The sequence below is a fragment of the Bos indicus genome, chromosome 1 (assembly GCF_029378745.1).
Source record: "Bos indicus isolate NIAB-ARS_2022 breed Sahiwal x Tharparkar chromosome 1, NIAB-ARS_B.indTharparkar_mat_pri_1.0, whole genome shotgun sequence".
Classification (NCBI taxonomy): domain Eukaryota; kingdom Metazoa; phylum Chordata; class Mammalia; order Artiodactyla; family Bovidae; genus Bos; species Bos indicus.
This window is the reverse complement of record NC_091760.1, coordinates 127,580,017-127,605,579: the sequence shown is the minus strand read 5'-3', so window position 1 is coordinate 127,605,579 and position 25,563 is coordinate 127,580,017. Positions and strand designations below refer to the sequence as shown.

General features: G+C 41.4%; 2 protein-coding genes and 1 pseudogene across 7 annotated transcripts in view; all 3 read left to right on the top strand.

The window, feature by feature from the left end:
• Nucleotides 1-8,110, top strand: part of LOC109564601 (uncharacterized) — a 62,550-nt gene extending 54,440 nt beyond the window's left edge. For all 5 annotated transcript variants that reach the window (XM_070793875.1, XM_070793878.1, XM_070793868.1 and 2 more), the window contains 2 exons: nucleotides 5,078-5,190; nucleotides 6,084-8,110. In XM_070793875.1, coding sequence (XP_070649976.1) covers nucleotides 5,078-5,190; nucleotides 6,084-6,095 — 125 coding nt within the window. In that variant the 3' untranslated portion in view covers nucleotides 6,096-8,110. The remainder of the gene's footprint in view (nucleotides 1-5,077; nucleotides 5,191-6,083) is intronic.
• Nucleotides 8,111-11,861: 3,751 nt separating this feature from the next.
• On the top strand, nucleotides 11,862-18,885 carry RNF7 (ring finger protein 7). Of its 2 annotated transcripts, none has more exons than XM_019961552.2 (3): nucleotides 11,862-12,129; nucleotides 15,613-15,660; nucleotides 18,337-18,885. In XM_019961552.2, the coding sequence occupies exons 1-3, from the start codon at nucleotides 11,962-11,964 to the stop codon at nucleotides 18,391-18,393; spliced, it is 273 nt and encodes a 90-aa protein (XP_019817111.1). In that variant the 5' UTR covers nucleotides 11,862-11,961; the 3' UTR covers nucleotides 18,394-18,885. The 2 variants fall into 2 exon arrangements, with proteins under 2 accessions (XP_019817111.1, XP_019817103.1); XM_019961544.2 differs by having other exon boundaries at nucleotides 11,870-12,136.
• Nucleotides 18,886-24,865: 5,980 nt separating this feature from the next.
• On the top strand, nucleotides 24,866-24,960 carry LOC139185293 (U6 spliceosomal RNA; annotated as a pseudogene).
• Nucleotides 24,961-25,563: the final 603 nt, after the last annotated feature.

The following is a 25,563-nucleotide window of genomic DNA, read 5'->3' as shown; positions in this document are numbered from 1 at the left end:
TTAAAAACTGAATTAATAGGGGATTGAAAATGCTTAAGTATTTTGAAAGAAATAATGATAGTTATGTGAGAAATAAAAGAAATTAAGGGGACTATTTCAAATAGGCAATGGCGCCCCACTCCAGTACTCTTGCCTGGAGAATCCCATGGATGGAGGAGCCTGGTGGGCTGCAGTCCATGGGATCGCTAAGAGTCGGACACGACTGAGCGACTTCACTTTCACTTTTCCCTTTCATGCATTGGAGAAGGAAATGGCAACCCACTCCAGTGTTCTTGCCTGGAGAATCCCAGGGACGGGGGAGCCTGGTGGGCTGCCGTCTATGGGGTCGCACAGAGTCGGACACGACTGAAGCGACTTAGCAGCAGCATGCATTATTTTGATTGAAATATTTTTAGAGAATTGAGCAGGGCATAGCTTTCTCACCATGCCAGTCACCATTATATAATTCCATCTCAGTATCTAATACTATCTTAAGTCATCTCAGCTTCTGCTAAGGACTTTGAGCATTGAAGAATGGGTAGAACTTTACAAGGAGAAGAAATTGATGACCGAAAGTATGTTCAGGGAACATGACAGTCTTTTGTGGGTTTGGTTGCTACACCAACATTCTGAGGCTTCAGGCTGGCCCCCAAACCATACTGTTGGCCCCATTTTAAATGGTCTCCAACCCCCGAAACTCCTTTCAGCCAGAGCCACGAATCCCACACTCTTCCTGCCTTTCTCAGTGATCAAGACTTTGGACCTTTTTTCCTATTGAAGACCTTGTTTTCCTCTACTTTGGACCTATCCTGTTTCTTTCTTTTCAACTCTGAGCTTTGTTTCTCTCCATGACTATGATTCACACCTATTGAGATGATACTTGGCTGTGTGGAAAAGAACCAGCTACAGTGGTCTAATAAGGTAGAGGAAGACTGGGGAGGTAAGAGACACTCCACCATGTCATTCACATCCCAGGTTCCCTCTCTTTTGTCACCATTAACCTCAGCAAGGTTATCCTCATGGTTTATCCTCATGGTTGCAAAGTGGCTGCTTCACCAGTAGCCTCCCATTTCTATCCCACAACAGAAGAAGGAAAGGACAAGGAAAAATTGTGGGCACCTATATGAGGAAAATCTCTGAAATTCCCAGGATAGTTTGGCTTATGTTTAGTTGGTGAGAAGTATGTCACATGCCCACCCTTAATGCCAAGGAGGACTGGAAAATAGATTTTTTTTATAGCTGGGCACATTGTTACACTTAAAAAAAAAATGAGTTCTTTTAGAAGAGGAGAAAAGAGATCAAGCAGGGAGGTGGCTGTCTTTGCCTCACTCTTTTAGATTGCTATAGATCAGTCAGCCAGTCCTTTGTCAAAGGCCTTTGAAGCCAGTGACCCCTTCAGAGTGGCCCAAGTGAGAGAAACCAGGCTCTTTATTAGACATTCGGCATGGCCCCTTGAGTCAACTAGCAGACTTGCATCTGTATAACCTGCTGCTCTACGAGGGAACGTAGAAGACACACACCTGGGCCAAAAGTGGACCCAAGAAGGGACTTCCCTGGTGGTCCCATGGATAAGAATCTACCTTCCAATACAGGGGACTCAGGTTGGATCCCTGGTTGGGGAACTATGATCCCACGTGCCACAGTGCAACCAAGACCCCATGCCACAACTAGAGGGTCTGTGCACCGCAACAAAAGATCCCACTTGGCACAAGGAAGACCCCGAAAGCCACAACTAAAACTCAACACAGCAAAATTAATTAATCTTTTAATAATTAAATTTTAAATTGACTTTAATTTTTAAATTACTCAGTTTAAATCAATTAATTTAATTTTAAAATAGACCTAGGAAAAACAAGGGGCTACTGCATGCTCTCCCAATATAGGCATGCCCCTGAAAGATGATTACCTTAGATTTTGTCCTGGACCAACCCCACTGTGGAGCATCAGAGCAGACCTCCACCACATTAACACACACCCTGATTTTTTGTATGAGCCATGGGATGAAAGGACTCCCTAGCACACCAAGTACTGATAACCATCGATCACCAGGGGAAATCATCCAGCTAGGATACTGACTCCTTTCTCTCCCAGCCACATTTTTACCACCCAGACCCTCAGTGACCCAGGTTCTGGCCCTTTCCAAGTCCTGAAATTATAAACCATATTGTCTTACAGCTCCAAGCCCCTTGCCCTCCACCACCCTTTACTGTACCCAGCCTGACCTCATCCCACACTTTTACAGCCAGCTTCAAGTTTCAACCTCAGTTCATATCCAGGTGGTTACTTGTGTGCCGTGCTTCCATGCTAATTCACTTCAGTTGTGTCCAACTCTTTGTGACCCTGTGGACTGTAGCCTGCCAGGCTCCTCTGTCCATGGGGATTCTCCAGGCAAGAATACTGGAGTGGGTTGCCGTGTCCTCCTCCAGGGGATCGTCCCGACCCAAGGATAGAACCCTTGTCTCTTATGTCTCCTGCATTGGCAGGCGGGTTCTTTACCACTAGTGCCACCTGGGAAGCCCCTTGTTACTTGTACTTCTGACCAACTGACTATAAATCAGAGTCTCTCACGAGCCCCTCCTTAGGTTCAATTAGGATACAGGAAACCAGTTTACTCACCAATTGTCAGTTTATTGCAAAGGACATTAAAGGCTATGAATCTTCAGCCAGCTGAAGATGTACACAGGATGAGGTCCCAAAGGAGCTTCTGTCCTCCTGGAGTCTGGGACCCAGCACAGAGACACATGGAAGCATTGTTTCCCCAACTTAGACACTCTCTGAACCTCATCCTTTTGGTTCTTACGAAGGCTTCATCACACAGGCTGCTGCTGCTGCTGCTAAGTCATTTCAGTCGTGTCCGACTCTTCACAACCCCATGGACTGCAGCCTACCAGGCTCCTCCACCCATGGGGTTTTCCAAGCAAGAGTACTGGAGTGGGGTGCCATTGCTTCTCCGAATCACATAGGCATGGTTGGTTAAATCGTTGGCTGTTGGTGGCCATTAACCAATGGCCAGTCATTGGCCATTAAGTGCCAGCCTCTCTCCCCTCCCTGGAAATCAGAGACTGAAAGTTCCAAACCTCCATTCCAGGTTGGTTCCCTTGGCAAGCAGTCCCACTCTTTAGGGAATTTCTGAAAGTCACTTTATTAACATAGCCCCAGCCCGTGGTAAGAAGGGGCTTGTTATGAATAAAAAGATCATTGAAAAAGCAAGAGAGTTCCAGAAAAACATCTATTTCTGCATTATTGACTATGCCAAAGCCTTTGACTGTGTGGATCACAATAAACTGTGGGAAATTTTGAAAGAGATGGGAATACCAGACCACCTGACCTGCCTCTTGGGAAATCTGTATGCAGGTCAGGAAGCAACAGTTACAACTGGATATGGAACAACAGATTGGTTCCAAATAGGAAAAGGAGTATGTCAAGGCTGTATATTGTCACCCTGCTTATTTAACTTCTATGCAGAGTACATCATGAGAAACGCTGGGCTGGAAGAAGCACAAGCTGGAATCAAGATTGCCGGGAGAAATATCAATCACCTCAGATATGCAGATGACACCACCCTTATGGCAGAAAGTGAAGAGGAACTAAAAAGCCTCTTGAAGAAGGTGAACGAGGAGAGTGAAAAAGTTGGCTTAAAGCTCAACATTCAGAAAACGAAGATCATGGCATCCGGTCCCATCACTTCATGGGAAATAGATGGGGAAACAGTGGAAACAGTGTCAGACTTTATTTTTGGGGCTCCAAAATCACTGCAGATGGTGACTGCAGCCATGAAATTAAAAGACGCTTACTCCTTAGAAGGAAAGTTATGACCAACCTAGATAGCATATTCAAAAGCAGAGACATTACTTTGCCAACAAAGGTCTGTCTAGTCAAGGCTATGGTTTTTCCAGTGGTCATGTAATGGATGTGAGAGTTGGATTGTGAAGAAGGCTGAGCGCCGAAGAATTGATGCTTTTGAATTGTGGTGTTGGAGAAGACTCTTGAGAGTCCCCTGGACTGCAAGGAGATCCAACCAGTCCATTCTGAAGGAGATCAGCCCTGGGATTTCTTTGGAAGGAATGATGCTAAAGCTGAAATTCCAGTACTTTGGCCACCTCATGCGAAGAGTTGACTCATTGGAAAAGACTCTGATGCTGGGAGGGATTGGGGGCAGGAGGAGAAGGGGACGACAGAGGATGAGATGGCTGGATGGCATCACTGACTCAATGGACGTGAGTCTGAGTGAACTCCAGGAGTTGGTGATGGACAGGGAGGCCTGGTGTGCTGCGATTCATGGGGTCGCAAAGAGTCAGACACGACTGAGCGACTGAACTGAACTGAACTGAACAGTTTCCCTTAGAATCAGGGATTCAAATGATGCCGTCTACTCCCACCTCCTGAAAGTCCTGCTTCTAGGTTGACTTTATTCTTAGGCAGATTCTTTCTGCACAGTGGCAAGTAGGGAAGCACAAGCTAGGAGTTTACATTCTGCCTGTTTAATCTTAAGAAAGATCCTTTCTCTTCACATTCATTGGACCACCACAAGTTACATGGACACCCATTGACCAGTCACTGCCAGGGAGAAGAAATGCATGAATCAGCCAGGTCTGAGTTATATACCCAACCCTGGAGGGCAGGGAGTGGAACCCCAAAGGAAACTCAATGTTCTGTTCCAGCAAGAAGCCACAGTGGAGGCTTGGCAAGCACAAACCAGAGATACCTGCTAAAGATGGAGAGTCAATAATGTTATCAGAGCTGATGAACTAAAAGATCAGAATTTTGCTTTTGGATGATTAATCTGGAACCTGGGTCCAGGATGGACTTGGGATTGTGGAAGTCTGAGGTTAGGAGGACTAGTTAGAAGGCAACTAGATTGATCCAGGTAAAGGATATGACAGTGGAATAGAAAAAGAAAGGACTAGTACAAGAAGTTATTACAGAAATTATTATGATCACTCACATCAAGGAGATATAAGGAAAAGATATTAGGTAAAAGGGAAGTTGCCCAGTTAATAAAATGTGGGAGAATGCCCTGCTCAGAATGCTAAGACTCAGTCCATCATGGAATTGTGAAATAGCCTACCCATCACTATTATGTTCTTCCTCCTCTCAGGTAAACTGCCAGTTTTAAAAATTACAGTCACTCCCCAGATCTCTTCAGACACCTTCAGATCTATTTGGAAAAACAGCAAGAAATCTAGTAGTACTCATAAAAAGAAGAAAAAGGTATGCTCTTGGCTATCTATGCATGTGAGTAGCAGCTCCACTGAATGGAGCCTGGGTACTCTGTTGGGGTAGATGGTACCATGGGTAGCACATGGGCTTGGTGAGAGCATGAGCATTTGAGTTCGAAGTCACACTCCCCTAAACCATCATTGCACTCTGATGGATGATGACTGTACCAAGGGACAAGCAGGAAGAGAACAGCACAGTTCTCTCAAAGATTAGTGCAAACTCTGCCGCCTCTCTTTGAACTTTCCCCACCAACCCCAACACACACACACACACACACACACACACACACACACATTCTGGTTCCTGTTAGCCTACTGTGGGTCTGCAACGGTGAATTTATATCAATTCTTTATGAAGCTGTGCTGTGTTGCCTCTTTTTGTTGTTCAGTCAGTAAGTTGTGTCTGACTCTTTGTGACCCCATGGACCCCATGGACTGCAGCACGCCAAACTTCCCCGTCCTTCACCATCTCCCAGAGTTTGCTCAGACTCGTGCCCATTGAGATGATGATGTCATCCAACTATCTCATCCTCTGTCACCCCCTCTCCTCCTGCCTTCAATCTTTCCCAACATTAGGATCTTTTCCAGTGAGTTGGCTTTTCACATCAGATGGCCAAAATACTGGGGCTTCAGCTTCAACATCAGTCCTTCCAACAAATATTCAGGGTTATTTCCTTTAGGACTGATTGGTTTGATCACCTTGCTGTCCAAGGGACTCGCAAGCGTCTTCTCCAGCACCACAGTTCAAAAGCACCAATTCTTCAGTCTTCCGTATTCTGCCTCTTAGGGCGGGTAATGATTTACATATGCTTCCTTTCTACTGTATGAAGTTGAACTTCCTTTTTCTTTTTTTCTAATTATGATTTCCTGTCCATTTTTTCACAGGCTAAAAACTGAATACGAATGCCATGTATCCATATGGATTCTATCTATTTCCATGGACAACTAGATGCGCCTGGAAAAATATTGCTTGTAACCAAGTGGCTTGTAACCAAGTATCACTGTAACCAAGCCCCTTTCAAGTTCTAAAATTTGATAAGACTCTTTTATGAAAGTTCAGAATAGTGTTAGTCTTATCATGTTTATCATTTTCTAAAATGTGGGTTTCACAAACAGGTCTTAGTAAAAATAAGTGGAATTCTTCTTTGGGGCTCTTGTGCATGTCAAGTTTATAATTTGAAGGAAGTTATGATCTTTATCTAGAAAAGAAAAAAATCTTCTTTCATAAATGTATCTATGGTTGGGAGCAACAGGAATTTGGGAAATAATAACCACTTTCTGAAAGACAACATCTCTAAAAATAGGGATCTTACCCCAAATGAGGAAACCTCCGCTTACTGCAACCTATACCCGCATTAAAGTTTCAGACAGCTCCATGGGCAATGGAAGAGGTGTCATGGATCAATATATTGATGATAAATTGGGTTTGTTAAATTGTACATGTTGCAGGGATAAAAAGCATAGATTGGGCAATTAAAATGAAACCAGAATTCTCTGTGGAAACCTGCTGCTTTTCAGGTGACCTTGGGCAGGTCAGTTAACCTCACTGTGCCTCAGTTTCTCCTTACATAAGATACAGATAAGAAGAGCACATAGTCATTTGGTGAGCATTGAATGAGGTGACACATGTCAAGTATTTTAAGATAATACCTGTTTCATTGTATGTTTTCAAAAATTAATATTAATGACTGGTATTATTGCTGATGTTAGAATTGAGTGATTCCAGTTATTTCACTTACAATAGCTACACAAGAAAAATAGAAAAAAAAAAAAAAAAGGCTTAAGATCTCTTCATTTAGCACTTAGAAACTGCCATTGATTCTATGTATAATGTAACAAGTTCTGGTATGTTCCGGGCAAAAATCTAATTGTGGAGGTGAGGATGGTTATGGTAAATTATGTCCTCTCTTGAGGATCTTAGCTCCTAGCAAGGAAGTCAGGATCCTCATTCATTAAAAGTAAACATTAGGGCATGAGTTGAAATAGTCAGGGTAAGCAAGCCTATGGAATAGTGACAGCAACTTAACAAATCTCCAGAACTTATATATCTGATGTTAAGATGTGTGAGGCTTCCTGGTAAATTGTTTCTGCTAAAAAAAAAAAAAAATAGAACTTTTTAAAGATTTGCCACTGACATCCACGGGATGGGAGTGTAAAATCTGTGTGTTCATTTAGGTGTATTTTGACAATGTCTATCAAAATGAAAACAAACAAACAACCTATAGCCTTGACTCAGGCATGCATACATTTAGGGGTCTTTTGACAATGTCTATCAAAATGAAAAAAAAAAAACAACATAGCCTTGACTTAGGCATGCATACATATTTCCTTGCACGTGTCTGGAGTATATCTATCTATAGAAATATGTATATGCTGCTGCTGCTGCTGCTAAGTCGCTTCAGTCATGTCCGACTCTGTGCGACCCCATAGACGGCAGCCCACCAGGCTCCCCCGTCCCTGGGATTCTCCAGGCAAGAACACTGGAGTGGGTTGCCATTTCCTTCAGTGCGTGAAAGTGAAGTCGCTCAGTCGTGTCTGACTCTTTGAGACCCCATGGACTGCAGCCTACCAGGCTCCTCCATCCATGGGATTTTCCAGGCAAGAGTACTGGAGTGGGGTGCCATTGCCTTCTCCGTGTATATAGAAATATCTAAGGAAATATGTATTAAGATGTTTACAGCAGCACTATTAATTATACATTGGAAACAACTAAATGTCTCTCAACTGGTTCTCAGAGACATAAATCACAGGAAATGTATATAGTGGAATACTGTGCGGTCATTAGGAAGAACAACGTGCATATGAAAAAGCTTATGTGGAGAGACGCGCTAGTCATACTATTAAACAAAAAGAGCAGCCTGGAGAATAGTGAATGTGAAAATTTCACATTAAAATGAACTGGTATAATATGAGTTGGCAATTTCATCTCTGGGTTTATATATCCAAAAAAATTGAAAGCAAGATCACGAAGAGATAATTGTACACCTATGTTCATAAAGTGTTATTCATAATAATTAAATGATAGAATCAACCCATGTATCCACTGATGGATGAATAGATCAGCAAAATGTGGTCAATACATACAATGGCATAGTATTCAGTTTTAAAAAGGAAGGAAATTCTGACACATGCTACAGCATGGATGAACCTGGAGGACTTTATGCTGTGTACACCAGTTACAGAAAGACAAACACTGTATAATTCCAATTATGTGAGGTACCTAGATTATTCAAACTCAGAAACAGAAAGGAAAATGGTGGGTGCCAGAGGGACAAGGGCGAAATGCAGAGTTGTTTAATGGGTATGGAATACAGTTTCAGTTTGGGAAGATGAAAAAGTTCTAGAGATTGGTTGATAACAATGTGAATGTACTTAATGCTACTGAACTATATACACTTAAAAATGGTTAGGATGGGGGTTTCCCTGGTGGCTCATGGGAAAAAGAATCCACCCACCAATGAAAGAGACAATGGTTCCATCCCTGATCCAGGAATATCCCACATGCCGTGGAGCAACTAAGCCCATGCACCCCAACTACTGAACCTATGTTCTAGAGTCCAGGAGTCACAACTACTGAAGCCCTTGCGCCCTAGAGTCTGTGCCACACAGCAAGAGAAGCCACTGCAGTGAGAAGCCCGGCACTGCAACTGGAAGAGCCCCCGCCTGCAAAGAAGACCCGGCACAGCCAAAAATAAGTAAGTAAATAAAGTTTAAATCTTTAGGATGGTAAACTCTACGTTATATATATTTTACCACAATTTAAGTTTTTAAATGAGTTGATGTGTTACATGTCTGCTAGTATATATGTAGCAGTTTCTGAAGAGTCTATTAATAGTACTTGCTTTTTTCCCATTGGATACTCAATTTACTATTTTAAGGTTTTTATCATTTATGAGCTGTCAATTAAAAAAAAAAAACACCTTACAATTGTTTGATGAACATCAGTAACAGCACTTTGGGGTTGTTATATGACCTGGTGCCAAAAGAGAGGAAGAAACACAGTAAGTGCCACGTGTCATGATTTTTCTGGGAGGAACGAATAGTGGCAAAGGATGCTCACTAAGGACAACAAGATAAGTGAGTTTTTCCTCAATGCAGAAGCAATGTAGCTGGAACAGGTAGAGAGAAGTTCTGACCAATTTCAGAAATGTTAAAATGTGAGGCGGGGAAAAAGACAGTCCTCGGTGTGTTTGGATGCCTGAGCTAATTAATCTGATGAGGGTCCCAGTGAGGAGTGTTTAGGAAATGACACTGGAAAAGTGGATTGGTGCTATATTGCGGCAGGATTTAAGGGACCAACTGGCACATTTAGATTTTGCTGTAATGATAATGCAGAGCCGCGGAACATTTTGAACAGGAGAGTGCTGGGTGGAAAAGGAGTATAGGAAAATTAAACAGGCACTTTAGATTGAATGCTAGAGTGGGGAGCAGAGATAGGAAGGAAGTCAGGACACAATAATCCAGGGGTGGGGAGGTGAGGTTCAGACTCAACACCAACAGGTACCACTCCTTCTTAATCATCCTCTGGCCTTTCATCTAAGGTCCCTCTTTTTCTCTTTCAAACTGCCCAGTTCCCACCAATTGGGGCATTTTTATCCTCTTCTGGTTCCAGTCTTTTTTTTTTAATTAATTATCTAGCATTTATAATCATTTATAGTCAGATATGCAGTAGCTTAATGTGAATGAAACATGTTCTGGATGGTTCATCTGGGTTTGTTTACAGACATTTTTGTCTGGCTCATGAAGTTACTGTGGTCAAATTTATATCTGCTACCACTACTACTGCTCTGTCCATTTGCTTTCTCCATTTACCTCCTGGCCTCCAAGGCCCCCCATCTCCCCCCCAGTTCAAACTTTACCTCTTCTATGAGGCTTTCCCTCACTCCATCTGTCTTGAGGAAGGTTTCTGTCTCTTACCCAACTGGACTTCCTCAGTGGCTCAGATGGTAAAGCATCTGCCCACAATGCGGGAGACCCGGGTTCGATCCTTGGGTCGGGAAGATCCCTTGGAGCAGGAAATGGCAACCCAGTATCCCTTGGAGAAGGAAATGGCAACCCACTCCAGTATTCTGGAGAAGGAAATGGCAATCCACTCCAGTATTCTTGCCTGGAAAATCTCATGGACGGAGGAGCCTGGTTGGCTACTGTCCATGGGGTCGCAAAGATGGGGTCGCAAAGAGTTGGACAGGACTGAGCAACTTCACTATCTACCATCTGTCTCTTACAGCACTTAATGCACCACTCAACAAACAGCACAAATGTGACCCTGTGTCCATATTTGTAATCTTACATTTTAATGCATCCTTGACTCCTCTGCCAGATTTCTGGAGTTTGGTTAGCCTAGACCCAGGGGCACCAGGCCTGACCGCAGGAGATGAGGGAATGATGAGGCCCAATAAAAAGAAGTGGGAAGCTCTGAGTCCTAATCCTGACACAGCAGGTGGCCACCACTAGGTGGTAGTGGTGACCAAGCATCTTCCGGTCTCCCTGCCTCAGCTTCGGTATCTTTTAAATGAAGATGTTACCTGCTTTGCTTGGGAAAACATAATAACATGACCCTGGGCTGGTAGTAATAGAAGAACCCTAGTTTCCACTGTCCCCTTCTCAGAATAGCAGAATTACTTTTCTGAATTACTATAAATTACTTTTATAAATATAGCAGAATCACTATAAATTACTTTTGGGGACTTCATTATTCCTGCATATAAAAAGTTAAACTAGCTTTAAGTTTCTTAGAGTGTGGTCTCCTGGGTTCCTGGAATCCTTTCAGGGGACCAACAACGTCAAAACTATTTACATAACAGTATTCATAGCTATGAGCTTCCCTGGTAGCTCAGCTGGTAAACAATCAGCCTGTAATGCAGAAGACCCCGGTTCAGTTCCTGGGTTGGGAAGATCCCCTGGAGAAGGGAATGGCTACCCACTCCAGTATTCTTCCCTGGAGAATCCTATGGACAGATAAGCCTGACGGGCTACACAGTCCATGGGATCTGCAAAGAGTCGGACACGACTGAGAGACTAAGCACAGCACAGCACTCATAGCTATTTTTCTTCATTCTCTCTTGTGAGTGTACAATATTGGTATTCTAAGGATAACTTGTAATGGATTTCTTACTGTTTTGAAGTGAATTAATATATTCAAATGTTTCCCATTTTCTTAAAAAGGAAATACATATGTATAAGCGTGTATATGTACACATCCATCCTACACAAACAAAAGTTCTTAAATGTCCTTAAGTAATTTTTAAGTGTAAAGGGGTCCCGAGACCAAAATATTTGAGAACCGTTGAACCAGATTTCTAGCTCGTCATTCATTCACTCAACAAATAACTGTCCCTTCCCGAGGCTGCATTTCTTAAACGAAGGCGATGATCAAGAAATAGTCCCCGCTCCCAGGGCGTTTACATTTGAGAGGGACGAATATATCAACAAGACAACTTCTAAAAGCGGTGTCATGAAGACATAAAACAGGACACGTGTTTCCACCGCGCAGGGTCGGCCCGGGGTCTCTCAGCCCGCTGAGCTGGCCGGGCGTTGGGGACGCGAGTACCGGGAACCAGCACACCGGGAAGCCGCTGGTGCCGGCGTACGGTGATGTCACTGGGCCGCGCCAGCCAATCGCGGGCGCTCCCCCGTCCTAGACCCCCGCGGCGACCCGCGGCCTGCGGGCGGCGCTGTGGCCCGTCGGACGGCCCCACGGAGCCGCCATAGCCGCCCGCCTCCCACGACTCAACGTCTCCGTCGCCGGCTCCGCGCCGCCGCTATGGCCGACGTGGAAGACGGTGAGGAACCTTGCGCCCTGTCCTCTCACTCGGGGAGCGCAGGATCCAAGTCGGGCGGCGACAAAATGTTCTCTCTCAAGAAGTGGAACGCGGTGGCCATGTGGAGCTGGGACGTGGAGTGCGATACGTGCGCCATCTGCAGGGTCCAGGTGATGGGTAAGCGCAGCACGCGAGGCCCCGGCTGTGCTGCGGCCTCCGCAGGCCCGGCATCGGGCGTAGGGCCTTGAAGGACCAAGCCTCCGAGAGACCGTTCCGGGAGGAGTAAGGGCGGGATCGCCCTGCCCCGGCCCCGGGAGACCGCGGGCCACGCCGAGCTGCCGCTGATCCGAGGGCTGCGGCCGCTGCCAGGGGCCGAGGGGTCGTTCAGCAGGCGCCCTGTGCCGGGGACGGGTATTCTGGGGGCAAAAAAGGAGTAGCAGGCAGGACGATTAAACAAGGTCATTTCCAGTAGTGATCGGTGTGATCACGACAATAAAAGTAGATGATTTAACGGGAGCTGAGAGGAACCACTTCGGTTTGTGTGGCCAGCGACGGCACCCTTTTCCGAAAGCAAACCACACAGAGGTCAAGGTCAAGGCCCTGAGTCAGCGGGTCAGTCTGATGGTTCTGGTCACACATCAAAGTGATGCTCTGGAGTCATCTTCCCCCAAAATGACCACTAGTCGTGCTCTGGAGAGGCTCAGGGAAGAAGAGAGTTCCTAGCCGTCCCCTTTCTGGATTGGCTACTGTTCTGCTGGCTTTTAAACCTGGATGATTCAAGATTGGTCAGATAGCGCTCGGTTCGCTTGAACTAGAAGAATGTAAACCCTTTTATTCAGAGACATGAAGCTTCATCTCTTTACTGGCCACTCCCCATCCTAGCATGCCATTTCCTGGAGAAGGGTAGTGTCCTCAAGTCCGGCCTTTATGGAAAGCCCTCTTTTGCAGACTTGTTACTTCTTTCTATGATATTTTTAATAAAAATATTGGACCAAATGAAGCATTTCAGAACAGCTTCATCTCGTTGTGTTTTATATGGTCTCTGTTTTAAGATCTTAGACGACCTTAAAACAGAGTTGCTGTTTAAATGCACGTTATATTTTTAAATAGGGCATTTAAAACTACAGCATTTAAGAGCGTCTTAAATGTCATTTCTTGAAGGTAGTTGGAGAAAACTGAGGCTTCTGTAGTTTGAAAACTTTGTGTCTTGCACTGAAAAATGAGACAGTTGGAGAAAATAACTTAGAAGTTGCTTTCCCTTCTTGAGCATTGAAAATTCAGACCTAGCAGAAATAAGAGATTTCACAATTTACTCTCTCTGTGGTATGTGCTTATGTTATGTATTCGTAGGAATTTGTTATAAAGAGAATTTGCAACTATGGGATTCAAATTTTTTTTTACTTTTTAAAAGAACTAGATTTCAGATGTGATCCACTTATTTTGTGTATCGGGTTTTTAGGTACTTAGTTTATGGGCCTGCAATACAGCCCCCTTGCCCTAACCCTTTCTTGAAAGCTAGAATCATAACTTCCAGTTTGTGGGATTTTTTTCTTTTTTAGTTTAAAATAATTTTCCTAAAAGAGCATTTTATTTTTCTCCCCAAAGAAAACTTTTAAATTAGGTAGAAATGCAAAATATAATGGTTGAAAGTTTGCAAGAAATAAACTTTACTGGGATATTTAAGGTAAGTCAAAGTATGGGCTATAAATGACTCACTTCTCACATTAACTTTCTAATTATAACAAGTATTTGGCTACTGTGGATTAATGTTTCAGATTTACAACAGCTGTACTTTGGGTTCAGGAAAGTATTCTGGGCTAGACCTCTCTATTTTGTTTATGAGGTGTTAAAATCCATTTAGTGGTCAGGTGACAGCAGAAGGAAGTTTGTTTTCTGGCATCATTCTAAAAGGTGTTACTGTACTCCTTAGAAATGCGCTGTTCTAGATATTAAGAACATCATCAAAAAAAAATGTTTTCTTTCATCTGAAACTTTAGGAATTTTTATCTGTTCAGGTCAGTTGTTGATAGTGAATCTAAATCAAAGCTGTAGGCATAATTCAGAGACTTCTAGATTCTATAAAAAGCCCACTTAATCCCGTGTCCTTGATATTTGAATTCATCTCATACACCTAAATGATTTGTTATAACTTCTTGATCTAAGAGTTGCCAGTCAGCCCATTCTAATATAGTTAACACACTCTTCCTTGGTTTCCACTCTGCCGACTTTATTGTGAAAGGAGCAGCTAGCAAGCACCAGTGAGGAAGAGGGGACTAGGTTTGCTTGCACTGTGAAGGGATAAAGAGCCAGAGTAACCTTCCACAGCTATCCGTTAACTTGGACGTTTGACATAACCTTCTGGAGCCTTGTTTTCCTAACTTGTAAAAGAGACAGTTGGGATCATGAACTCTAATTCTGTGACTGCACAGAACCAGAGGCATGTCTTCCCCTTTATATCATGATCTTTGTGATATTTAATTGTTTACCTATCTGCTTTCCCATTTACTGGTGAGACCAGGGACCCAGACTTGGTCATTTTGGTGGCCCCCCGGGCATTACTCTTTGCACAGGGTAGGTACTCAGTAACTGTGAAATTGAAGAAAGCCTCAGGAGGCAGTGGTTGTTTTTAATCCACACTGAAGAGGCCAGGGTGGTGTGTTTTTTTAAGGGTAAGAGCATGCAGAGAGGACCAAACAAATGCCTGAGCTATATCCAGTGGAAGAAAAGAAGCAGGCTTCAACTCTATCCTGTTTCTATTTTTATAGAATTTTTCTCTAATTTATATTAAAATCTATTTTTTTTCTGTTAGTTTGAACTTCCTTTCACCCAACTTTGACTGCTGTCAGCTAGTGAATGAGTCCATTTCTTTGGTTCCTAAAATATTCTATATTACCTTCTTCATCAAGCAAATGGTAGTACAGCCTGAATTTTGAAAATGTCTAGTATATCCTTTTGGTTCCCATTCCTCATATTTACTCCCAGGTAATTTACTAAAATACTTTACCGTTGTTGGGTAAATGCATTAGGCTCAGATTATTTGTAAAGGGAGCATTTCCTTAAAAAAGAAAAAATAAGAGAGAAACCTAATATTTAGGGTTTTTTTAAATTTGATTTTTATGTAGGTTGTACAGTCACAACTTAAAAACTTGAGAAAGTATGCAGTGAAAAACCCCTTCCCAGTCCATCTCCTCCCAGGTGAACTTTATTATTAGTTTCTTGAATATTCTTCTAGAGTTTCTATATATATGTAAGCAAATACCAATATATATGTGTGGCTTATTTTAAAGGATGTCTTGAAAATAAACTATGCGTAAAATTGATACGTGTGCATGTGTCCAGTGAGTAATATAGCGGAATATAGCATATTTTTCTCTAGAGGTTACATCCACTGTCAGGACATCTTTTCATCAGCGCTTGTAAAAATAGAGGGTCAGTAACCCTTGTGAAATTGCTCCTGGTCATAAGTAAATTAGTAGAGTGCCTTGTACTTGACTCATCTTTAAGCAGTTATGTTCAGATGAGAAATTAATAGTATGAGTCTTTTAATCTGCATCTCTAACCCTTTGGGCCTTTTATTTGACTTTAAAGTATGTGGGGTTTTAAAAATTGCATTCTGAGCATCAGAATGAGAATTGCTGTTTGTTTGCTTTCAGATGCCTGTCTTAGATGTCAAGCTGAAAACAAACAAGAGGATTGTGTTGGTATGTTGTAATTTTGTTCTCCTGCTTTTTCAACTGAAGGTTTTCTCTCAGTGGGGATGTTTGAATTTGCAATTAAGATTGGCTTTATCAATACACAAAAATAAACTGTAAAGCAGCGATTCATTATTAATATAAAATGTGTTGGTTCTCAAAGGGTTTTAAAAGGATTATCTGTAAGTCCTTTAATTGCTTGTAATTCAGAAGAATTGATTATATATTGTAGACATGGGCATGGTAAATGTTTTAATAATCAAAAAAGAAATATATTTTCTTCTATTAAGAAAAATATAAAATAAGGAATTTGCCAAAACATCCTTTAAATTTTGAGTATGTTACAGGTTAGTTTTGGTCAGTCAGGATTTTATTCTAACAAAGCATTTCAGTTTTCAGTACTCTTTTATGATCCAGTATTTAACTTTTCTACTAAGGTGAAAACAGTTCTAAATCTCCAGATTCCTTTGGATGTAGTTTATAGATAGAAATCTGTTAAATTTTACTTACATGTGGTACTACAGTAGTTGTCTTAGGGGAAAAAAAAAAGTTGTCTTAGGTTAAATATTGTAAGCAACTCAGATTTTTATGCTCTAGCTCTTGAGGTCATCACTTCTAAGATTGCTATATAAAAGTATATAAAGATTTTCCTGGAATGAAAGATTAACTTTGTACTTTTGTTTATATGGTTTACATACAGCTTCTGAATGATTCATGTAGTTTTAATCAAATCCTGTTTCTTTCTTCTGAAAGACTTAAAATGAGTCCCCCTAGCTTCCAACCCCCACAACCAATTTTCATTAAAAGGTTTTTTTTTTCTTTTTCATTGTTCTGTTATATAGCTAAGTTGGTCAAGCAAGGGACAAATGAAGCCCATGTTTGAGGTTGTATTCCGTATTATGGGTGATTTCCCTTGATTTAAATTTTTTCTTTGATGCTGTTTTAAAAATATTAATTTAATTGAGGATTGTGAGGGGTAGGCCAGCTTTCTTTGATCATAGAGAGGCCCTTCTTTTCTTGAAACAGCCCTGTCTTTCAAAGCCAACCACTTTGAAAATTCCATTCTGTTTGTCACATGAGGAACTGCACTGCCTATGAATGACTTAACACAGATCATCACCACTTCCAGAAAACAGTTCAGATCAGATCAGTCGCTCAGTCGTGTCCGACTCTTTGCGACCCCATGAATCGCAGCACACCAGGCCTCCCTGTCCATTACCAACTCCCAGAGTTCACTCAGACTCACGTCCATCGAGTCAGTGATGGCATCCAGCCATCTCATCCTCTGTCGTCCCCTTCTCCTCCTGCCCCCAATCCCTCCCAGCATCAGAGTCTTTTCCAATGAGTCAACTCTTCGCATGAGGTGGCCAAAGGACTGGAGTTTCAGCTTTAGCATCATTCCTTCCAAAGAAATCCCAGGGCTGATCTCCTTTAGAATGGACTGGTTGGATCTCCTTGCAGTCCAAGGAAAGAAACAGTTCAGAGGTACCACTATTAATGTTTTTTAGAAGCATGCCACCTATTTATAATAGCCTGCTATGAGCTGAAAACATTTAAAACTCATTATATCTTAGTAGATAAAACTCAGGAGGGTCTTCACTGGTGGCTCAGTGGTAAGAAATCCCCCTGCCAGTGCAGAAGACAATGTTTGATACCTGGTCCGGCAGGATCCCACGTGCCGTGGAGCAACTAAGCCCATGTGCCACAACTACTGAGCCTGTGCTCTGGAGCCCGGGAACCGCAGATACGGAAGCCCGAACACCTAGAGCCCGTGCTCTGTAACAAGAGAAACCATGGCAATGAGAAGCCCACGCATCGCAACTAGAGAGTAGCCTTTGCTCGACACAATTAGAGAAAAAGCCCAAGCAGCAACAAAGACCCAGCACAACCAAAAATAAAGAAAGAAAATTTAAAAATCAGGAGGACATTTTTCAATAAACTAACTTAAAGGCCCAAAAGGTCTCCAAGGTCAGTGCCTGAGTGGAGTGGTTTGGGATCTAAGGAAGACTCATCTTTTAGGGCTTCCCTGGTGGTGCTAGTAAAGAACCTGCCTGCCAGTGCAGGAGGCACAAGAGATGTGGGTTCCATCCCTGAGTCTGAAAGATCCCTTGGATAAGGGCCTGGAAATCCACTCCACTATTCTTGCCTGGAGAATCCCATGGACAGAGGAGCTTGGCAGGCTACAGTCCATAGGGTTGCAAGGAGTCAAATACAAGTGAACCGACTTAGTACACGTACACAGGTCTTTTAATCTCCCAACGTGAGAAAGACTGACAGCATGTGGAGCTATGTAGGAGTGGGAAGCCACCACAGCATCCTCAGATTCCAACAGTGATGTCAGGTTTCCGAGCATGGTGCCTTACCTCATTGTTTTTTTCATTTGACTGCACCGTTGTGGCATGCGGAATCTAGTTCCCTGAACAGGGATTGAACCCCGGGCCCCCTACATTGGGAGCGCAGAGTCTTAGCCACTGGACCACCAGGGAAGTTCCCTTACCTCATTTTTTAAAGTGTAATTTCTATATGTAAGGTTCTTTTTCTTTATGACTAAAAAAAATTTATTTTGGCCAGTTAACCATCTTTAAGATTATGAACCATAATTATTACATAACAAAATAGAATTTTGAGTTCAGTAAGTTAAATTGAAATATGTAATGTCAGATATTCTTTTTTTTTTTTTCCAAGTGGTCTGGGGAGAATGTAATCATTCCTTCCACAACTGCTGCATGTCCTTGTGGGTGAAACAGAACAATCGCTGCCCTCTCTGCCAGCAGGACTGGGTGGTCCAGAGAATCGGGAAGTGAGAGCAGCCGAAGGTGTTCTTCAAGCAGTCAGTTGTTTGGAGCCCTGGTGGATCTTGTTATCAGGTGCCCTACAGAGGCTAGAACTCTCCAGGGGTCTAAGTCTTCGAATAGGAGATGGATCTGTGGTCTTCTGGGACTCATCAAAGGCATGGTTTGGCCTTTTTCAGTTTTATTTTCAGAAATTCTCTACAATTAAGATAATTTATTAAGGATGGTCTTTCCTACCTCTGTGGTATGTGTCTCACACACTGCTTAGAAGTGCTATAAAGGAGAGGACTATAAATTGAACAACCTTCATAATTTACTTACCGATATCCAAGGAGTGATTGAAGCGGTTCCGTTCAGAAGAGAATTTTTTGCATGCTTATGGTTGATCAATTTTTTTAAAAGACAATGTTATAGTAACAAATAAAGTACAGTTTAAAACCCAGTTCTTATCCTTAATGTGTTCCTAATATTTATTTTTGGCAGGGGGGAGGATAATTAATGAAATTTTTATTTGATATAATTTTAAGTTTGGACCAGGGAACAGGGTAAATAAAATTTAACCTTTGGGTATATGGGATTTCGAGTGTCTTTATAATCCTCTCTCTCTTGACTCTTCAAGAAAACCTAGATCTGCACTCACCTAGGGAGTGGTAAAGGACAGAAGTCTTTTCAGCTTCTGGTTGTATTGTGTTATAATTTACCTGTGTTTTAGGGGGAAATGTTTACCATTGTCACATTGGGTCAAAAAGTTAACTTTAACACATGATGTTTTAATAAATGGTTTATTCTGTTTACCTCATTTGAATTGTCATTATTGCAAGTTTATGCTCAACTTTCAACTTAAACTAATTTGGCAAGTGAATGCTTTTGGTTAATTTGAAAAAATATTCATTTGTTCTTTCTTTGGTAATAATAAAATTATTAATAACTTTATTACCTACAAACATAAATGTAAGAAAATACTTAAATTTTATCAATTCACATTCAATGGAAATATCTTAGGATAATTTAGAAGCCACAAGTTCATTTTGAACTTTTTCATAACATAGGCTATTGCTATGCATTTAGCCAACTAAAATCTTGAAATCTTAATCATTCACTTGTGCAGTTGTGGAGTTTGCCAGTCTGAATCTTTTTGAGTCTAAGGAATGTGGATACATAAAAGAATATTAAAAGTATAATAATTAAAAATTAGAATTCTGTATGCTTTCAACTTACTTACTGTGTGTTAGATTTCTTGTAAATTTTGCTTTATTATTTTTTTCACAATTAGCTACTGAAAGAATTAATTACAATATACAACTATGTTTGTACTTTGTTGATGTTTGGACCAATTGAATGTGTTTCTTATTGTGCAGTAAGCTATTTTAGCTTCTCTTTTCCCTTCTTAAAAGGTGGTGTCTATAAAATGTGAACCAAATATTTGGCTCTGCAATGAAGAGAGAAATAGTAAGAATGTTTAGTAAGAATGTTGTTATTTCAGTCTGTATGACAGTATGTAAATGAAATCTGGAGAATGGTGGTAATAAGTTGATTTTCCACACAGCAAAACCTCAGCCCACCTCCTAACAAAGCTCTGTTTCTATTCCACATCAGCATCTGAGAGTAGAAGAGGAGGAGGGACTGGGACAATGCAGCCCTGATCCTACCCATCTGGGGTGATACCAGCTCATCTGCATAGCCATCTGAAGGTTGAATATACGTTGTTTCATCAGAAAGGGCACACTGTGACATGAGTTCCAGTGCAGAAGTTAAGCAGTGAACAGGTTTTTCTTTCCATTTGGTTAAACAATGTTGAATTTTACTTCACTAAGGGACGCCGTCTCTGGGGTCACACAGTCGGACATGACTGAAGTGACTTAGCAGCAGCAGTGTATTGGAAACACATCTGTGAGCTTGGGCTATTTAATTTTCTATCTCTGCAAGTTGTATTCTTGTATTACAGCTGACATCTAAGAAGATATCATCCTACCAAACCTATTACTTGCTTTTTAATAAAATATGTCCTCTTTACTCTCCTGCAGTAAACTAACGTAAATGTCTCCACACATAATTAAAATGTATATAGTAATAATTGAATTGTAATATAAAGTAGAAATGAAAGTATAATTCATTTCTTTTTCAGTATGTAAATTCTTAGACACAATTACACCAGAAGACGTAATGAAGTAGGCTGGTGAGTGTGTGTGTGTGTGGTGTGTGTGTGTGGTGTGTGTGTGTGTAATCGCTGCAGGAAGACAGCAACAATGTAGACCGCTGTTACTCAGAAAGGTGAGGAGCTTTTCCACTGATAAGACGTTTTCCTCCCAAAATGGTGGATTGTGCTAGTAAAGTTCTGAACAAAACCAATGTACAATCTTGATTTACATTTTAACTGCATATTTGGTAACTTCAGTGGATTTTAAAGCTAGGCAGAACTGTGCTTTGTGTCTACATGTAGAAAGAAATCAGGTTCTAGCCACAGATAATCAGATTTTTCAACTACATGAGTGGACATTTGAAAGTCATGTAGGATGTTGAACTATGTTTCTTCCTGTGAGACTCTACATTACAAGGTACCACACTTCTCTGGCCTCCACTCACCAAACACCAGTGGTGCCATCCAAAGAAAACATTTCCAAACCATCCCCTCTAGAGGTAGCAGTGGCTGTCTGGGGGGACACTGGTTTCAGTGCTTGTACCGGCGATTGCGATGTATACTTTGCTGCCACTATTTTGGAGAAACATGCTAATATGACACAGAAAATACATTGTTTTAAATATATAGGATTCAGAATCTTGAATAGCTGCTATTCTACATAGAGCCAAATCTTACTGATCCGTGCCCTCATCTCTAAAGGTGTGAACCACTATTAAATTAGTGTGCAATACCTAGGATACATGTGATGGTGAATATTCACTTTAGGCTTAAAGAATAAGCCTTAAATTATTTAAGTGACACTAATATAGAAAGCTTTTAGAATCAGAGAAAAGTGTTTTAAGTGTTCCTTTAGAAGTTTAGTAGACATCTGATAAGAAAGGAAATATTAAAACAATGCTTTGTTGCTTTTTAGAATATTGCCAAGGGCTATCTTTGAGTAATACTCTGAAAAGAAAGAAAAATTCCATGTTTACTTTAGTGAATCCTTATTTTTAAAAATATCACTGATTTGGATGTAAGGAAAACTAGAATTAAATACAAATAAATGTAAGTTATTTCTGTATTGGATGTTTGAATGGTATAACAAAATACGTGAGAAAAGCTTACATAATGGTTCCTCTATAGCCATCTTTATGTCATTCCATTTCTACCACGGTCAGGTTTTGTTCAGCAAAAATATGCCTTCAGGAAGTCTTTTCTCTACATGTTGATACTGAGTTTAAAGCCTGAGAGCTGAAACTCTAGTGCCAGAACACCTGGATTTGCATCCCAGTGCCAACATTTTCTTGTGTGACCTTGAACAAGTTGCTTCTCCCTTTACTTAAGTTTCCTCATGTACAATGTAGATAACAATAACGATACCTCCCTCACCAGATCGTTTTGAGGACTGAAGACCAAATGTGTTAATACAAATGTAAAACTGAAAACAGCTCCTAGTGCATGGTAAGTGCTGCTGTTACTTCATTTTAGTGATTTCTGGAAGATGCTTTAACAGAAGTGGAACTTTAAAAAATACTGTGCTTTTAGTTATGGGGCAAAACATTCCTAACTTCTGAATAAAAGTATTCTGAGGAAAAATTGTTATAAACAGATTTCTTGTAGCGCTGTGAGTTTTTGTGGAGGATGGTAATGAGACCTTCATGACTTGCCTGTTAAATTTTTTTCTAATCATTCACGTCAAGATTTCTAGATTTTATATTAAAAGGTTTTGTAAATGTTGAGCTCTCTTTAATTTTAGGTTTCCCATCTCAGAAATATTTCATCAGACCTTACAGATATGAATATAGCAGTACATTTAAAATTTTTTATTGAATTACAGTTGATTTACAATGTTGTCCGATGGCACCCCACTCTAGTACTCTTGCCTGAAAAATCCCATGGACAGAGGAGCCTGGTAGGCTCCATGGGGTCGCTAGGAGTCGGACATGACTGAGCAACTTCACTTTCATTTTTCACTTTCATGCATTGGAGAAGGAATTGGCAACCCACTCCAGTGTTCTTGCCTGGAGAATCCCAGAGACAGGAGCCTGGTGGGCTGCCGTCTATGGGGTCGCACAGAGTCGGACACGACTGAAGCGACTTAGCAGTAGCAGTAGCAGCAGTTAATTTCTGCTGTACAGGAAAGTGATTCAGTTTTGTGTATGAAAGTAGTAGTCACTCAGTTGTGTCGGACTCTGCAACCCAGTGGACTGTAGCCCACCAGGCACCACTGTCCTTGGAATTCTCCAGGCAAAAATAATAGAGTGTTGCCATTCCCTTCTCCAGGGGTTATTCCCAACCCAGGGATCAAACTCAGGTCTCCTGCATTGCAGGCAGATTACCTCTGGGCCACCAGGGAAGCCCATATAAAGTTCCCTGTGATGCATAGGACCTTGTTGTTTATCCATTCTATGTTTAATAATTTGCATCTGCTAATCCCAAACTCCCAGTTCATCCCTCCCTCACATCTCCCCCTTGGCAACCACAAATCTGTTCTCTGTTATCAAGCAGTATATTTTTCAACCACTTGATTTGGGGCGTATCCACACATTTAGAAAAATGTATCTTTTTTGATTGCTCTCAGTTTTCATCTTCCTAGATTTTCTAGGAATAAGCTTTAGGATCAATCTGATACTTTCTCTTGCCCATGCATTTGTTAAACCTGAGTCAACGGTTGAAACTCAAGCTGCTTTTCCTAGGTTGGCTGGAAACAAGCCTTCCTGAGTGGCTGTAGCTGCCACGCAGCATAGTAGTAAGACCGCCTGTTTTGAAGCCACTCAGCCTGGCTTGGAATTGTAGCTGCATCTGTGTGATATTGCACAAAGTCCTTAACTTCTTTGTGCCTATTTCCTCACCTAAAATAGAATAACAATATTACCTACCTCATAGAGCCGCTATGAAGATTAAATGAATTAGTGATGTTAACTGCCTAGAACAATGCCTGAAACAAGAGTACACACTCAATAAATGGTAGCCATCTTTGTATTGGATTGGCCAAAAGCTTCCTTCAGATTTTTCTGCAAGATGTTACGAAAAACCTGAAGGAAATTTTAGCCAACCCAGTAGGTCACTACTGCCATTGCCGATCTCTGCCTTAATCAGAGAATGGCCTTTCAGAAAGGTTTATTGTTTGCTTCTTGTAAGAATCCTGACGTTTGCATGTCCCTACAACGTGTAAGGAACTGTCAACATGGGTTTTTAGAAGAATGGTTTTCAACCTTTTATTTTTTAACCACCTCAACACATCTGAAAAGCACATTTCATCAGTAACAATGGGATCTCCCAGAAAGATTCTCAAAATAGGATGTGTGTAGCAGATGGGCAGGGAGAAGAGTTAGGAAAAAATACCCAGATGACAATCTTAGGTAAAAATTTTGGAACTGGGACTTCCCTGGTTGTCCAATGTTAAGACTCCAAGCTTCCAATCTGAGGGGCTCGAGTATCATCCCTGATTGGGGAACTAAGATCCCGCATGCTACTAACTCACCTTGGCCAAGAAAAAAAAAAAAAAATGGAACTATTTTAGCACAGATGAAATGTTCTATGCCAGTTGAATTTTATCCTAGCCTGTAAGAAGATGCCTACTGTCTTAACTTATTGGGACTTACAAAGAAAATATAACTAAATTCTTTATCCCAAAATTTTAGTGTAATAGAATAATCATAATTCTTGCCAGACCACCATGGATGTGACTTTATAAATCCAAATAATACATAGCGTAAAACAAGCTTTGTGTGGTTGTTATAATAGCAATTCTTAGACCTTTATTGTACATTAAACCCTACAATGCTAATTCCTACTCTGCTATTTCTCTACTTTTATAAAAAGTTATATATAACATTGTAAATGTGTGTGCGCACTCAGTCGTGTCCAACTCTTTTCAACCCCATGGACTGTAGCCCGCCAGGCTCCTCTGTCCATGTAATTTTCCAGGCAAGAATACTGGAATGGGTTGCCATTTCCTCCTCCAGGGGATCTTCCCAACCCAGTCTCTTGCATCTCCTGCATTGGCAGGCAGATTCTTTACCACTGTTCCACTTGGGAATAACATTACATATTTATAATAAAATTTTATTATTTCTTGCTTGGCATACCAATAGAAGGAATTTGAATACAAATACAAATACAAAATTTTCCCTCTTCAGAGGTGGCAGGTCTGTTAGGGAATGTTAGATTTACAACAGCATTGTGTAGTAGAATGTAATGTACCATCTAAGAGACACTCAGTGCTCTAGGAATTAGAAGGGACAGAACACATTCTCTCGCAACATATACAGTACAGTCAGCCGTCCATATCTTCAGTTCCTACATCCAGGATTCCAAAAAATGATACAGAGAAGATTAGTATGGCCACTGAGCAAGAATGACATGCCAATACATGAAGCAGTCTATAGTTTTCAGTCACACACACAAAAAAATCTCCAAAAAGACATCGCCTTCGGTTCTATCAACACTGCACACACCCTCATATTTGCCTGGTAGTATCCTTCTATGTAAGGTAAGGGGAGAAGGGGGGCCTGCCCATGGGCGAATCAGACTCCCTTAAGGAAGAAAGCATGTGAAATCATTTCTTTCTTGAAGGTATAGATCTGCGCTGTTTAGTAGTGTCGCTACTACAGTCATCAAGACAGTATGATACTAGCATAAAAATAGAAATATAGAACAATGGAACAAGATAGAAATTCCAGAGATAGATCCACGCACCTATGGTCTCCTTATCTTTGACAAATGAGGCAAAAATATACACTGCAGAAAGACAGTCTCTTCAATAAGTGGTGCTGGGAAAACTAGGCTGCTGCTGCTGCTAAGTCGCGTCAGTCGTGTCCGACTCTGTGCGACCCCATAGACGGCAGCCCACCAGGCTCCGCTGTCCCTGGGATTCTCCAGGCAAGAGTACTGGAGTGGGGTGCCATTGCCTTCTCCGGGGAAAACTAGGCAGCTACATGTAAAAGAATGAAATTAGAACACTTCCTAACACTATACACAAAAATAAATTCAAGA

Bases quoted from the DNA above. Each gene is read 5' to 3' on its own strand.
- RNF7 (XM_019961544.2), top strand. From the start codon at position 11,962: ATGGCCGACGTGGAAGACGGTGAGGAACCTTGCGCCCTGTCCTCTCAC. The intron at 12,137-15,612 runs GTAAGCGCAGCA...GTTTGCTTTCAG, and splicing joins CTGCAGGGTCCAGGTGATGG to ATGCCTGTCTTAGATGTCAA. The intron at 15,661-18,336 runs GTATGTTGTAAT...TTTTTTTCCAAG, and splicing joins CAAACAAGAGGATTGTGTTG to TGGTCTGGGGAGAATGTAAT.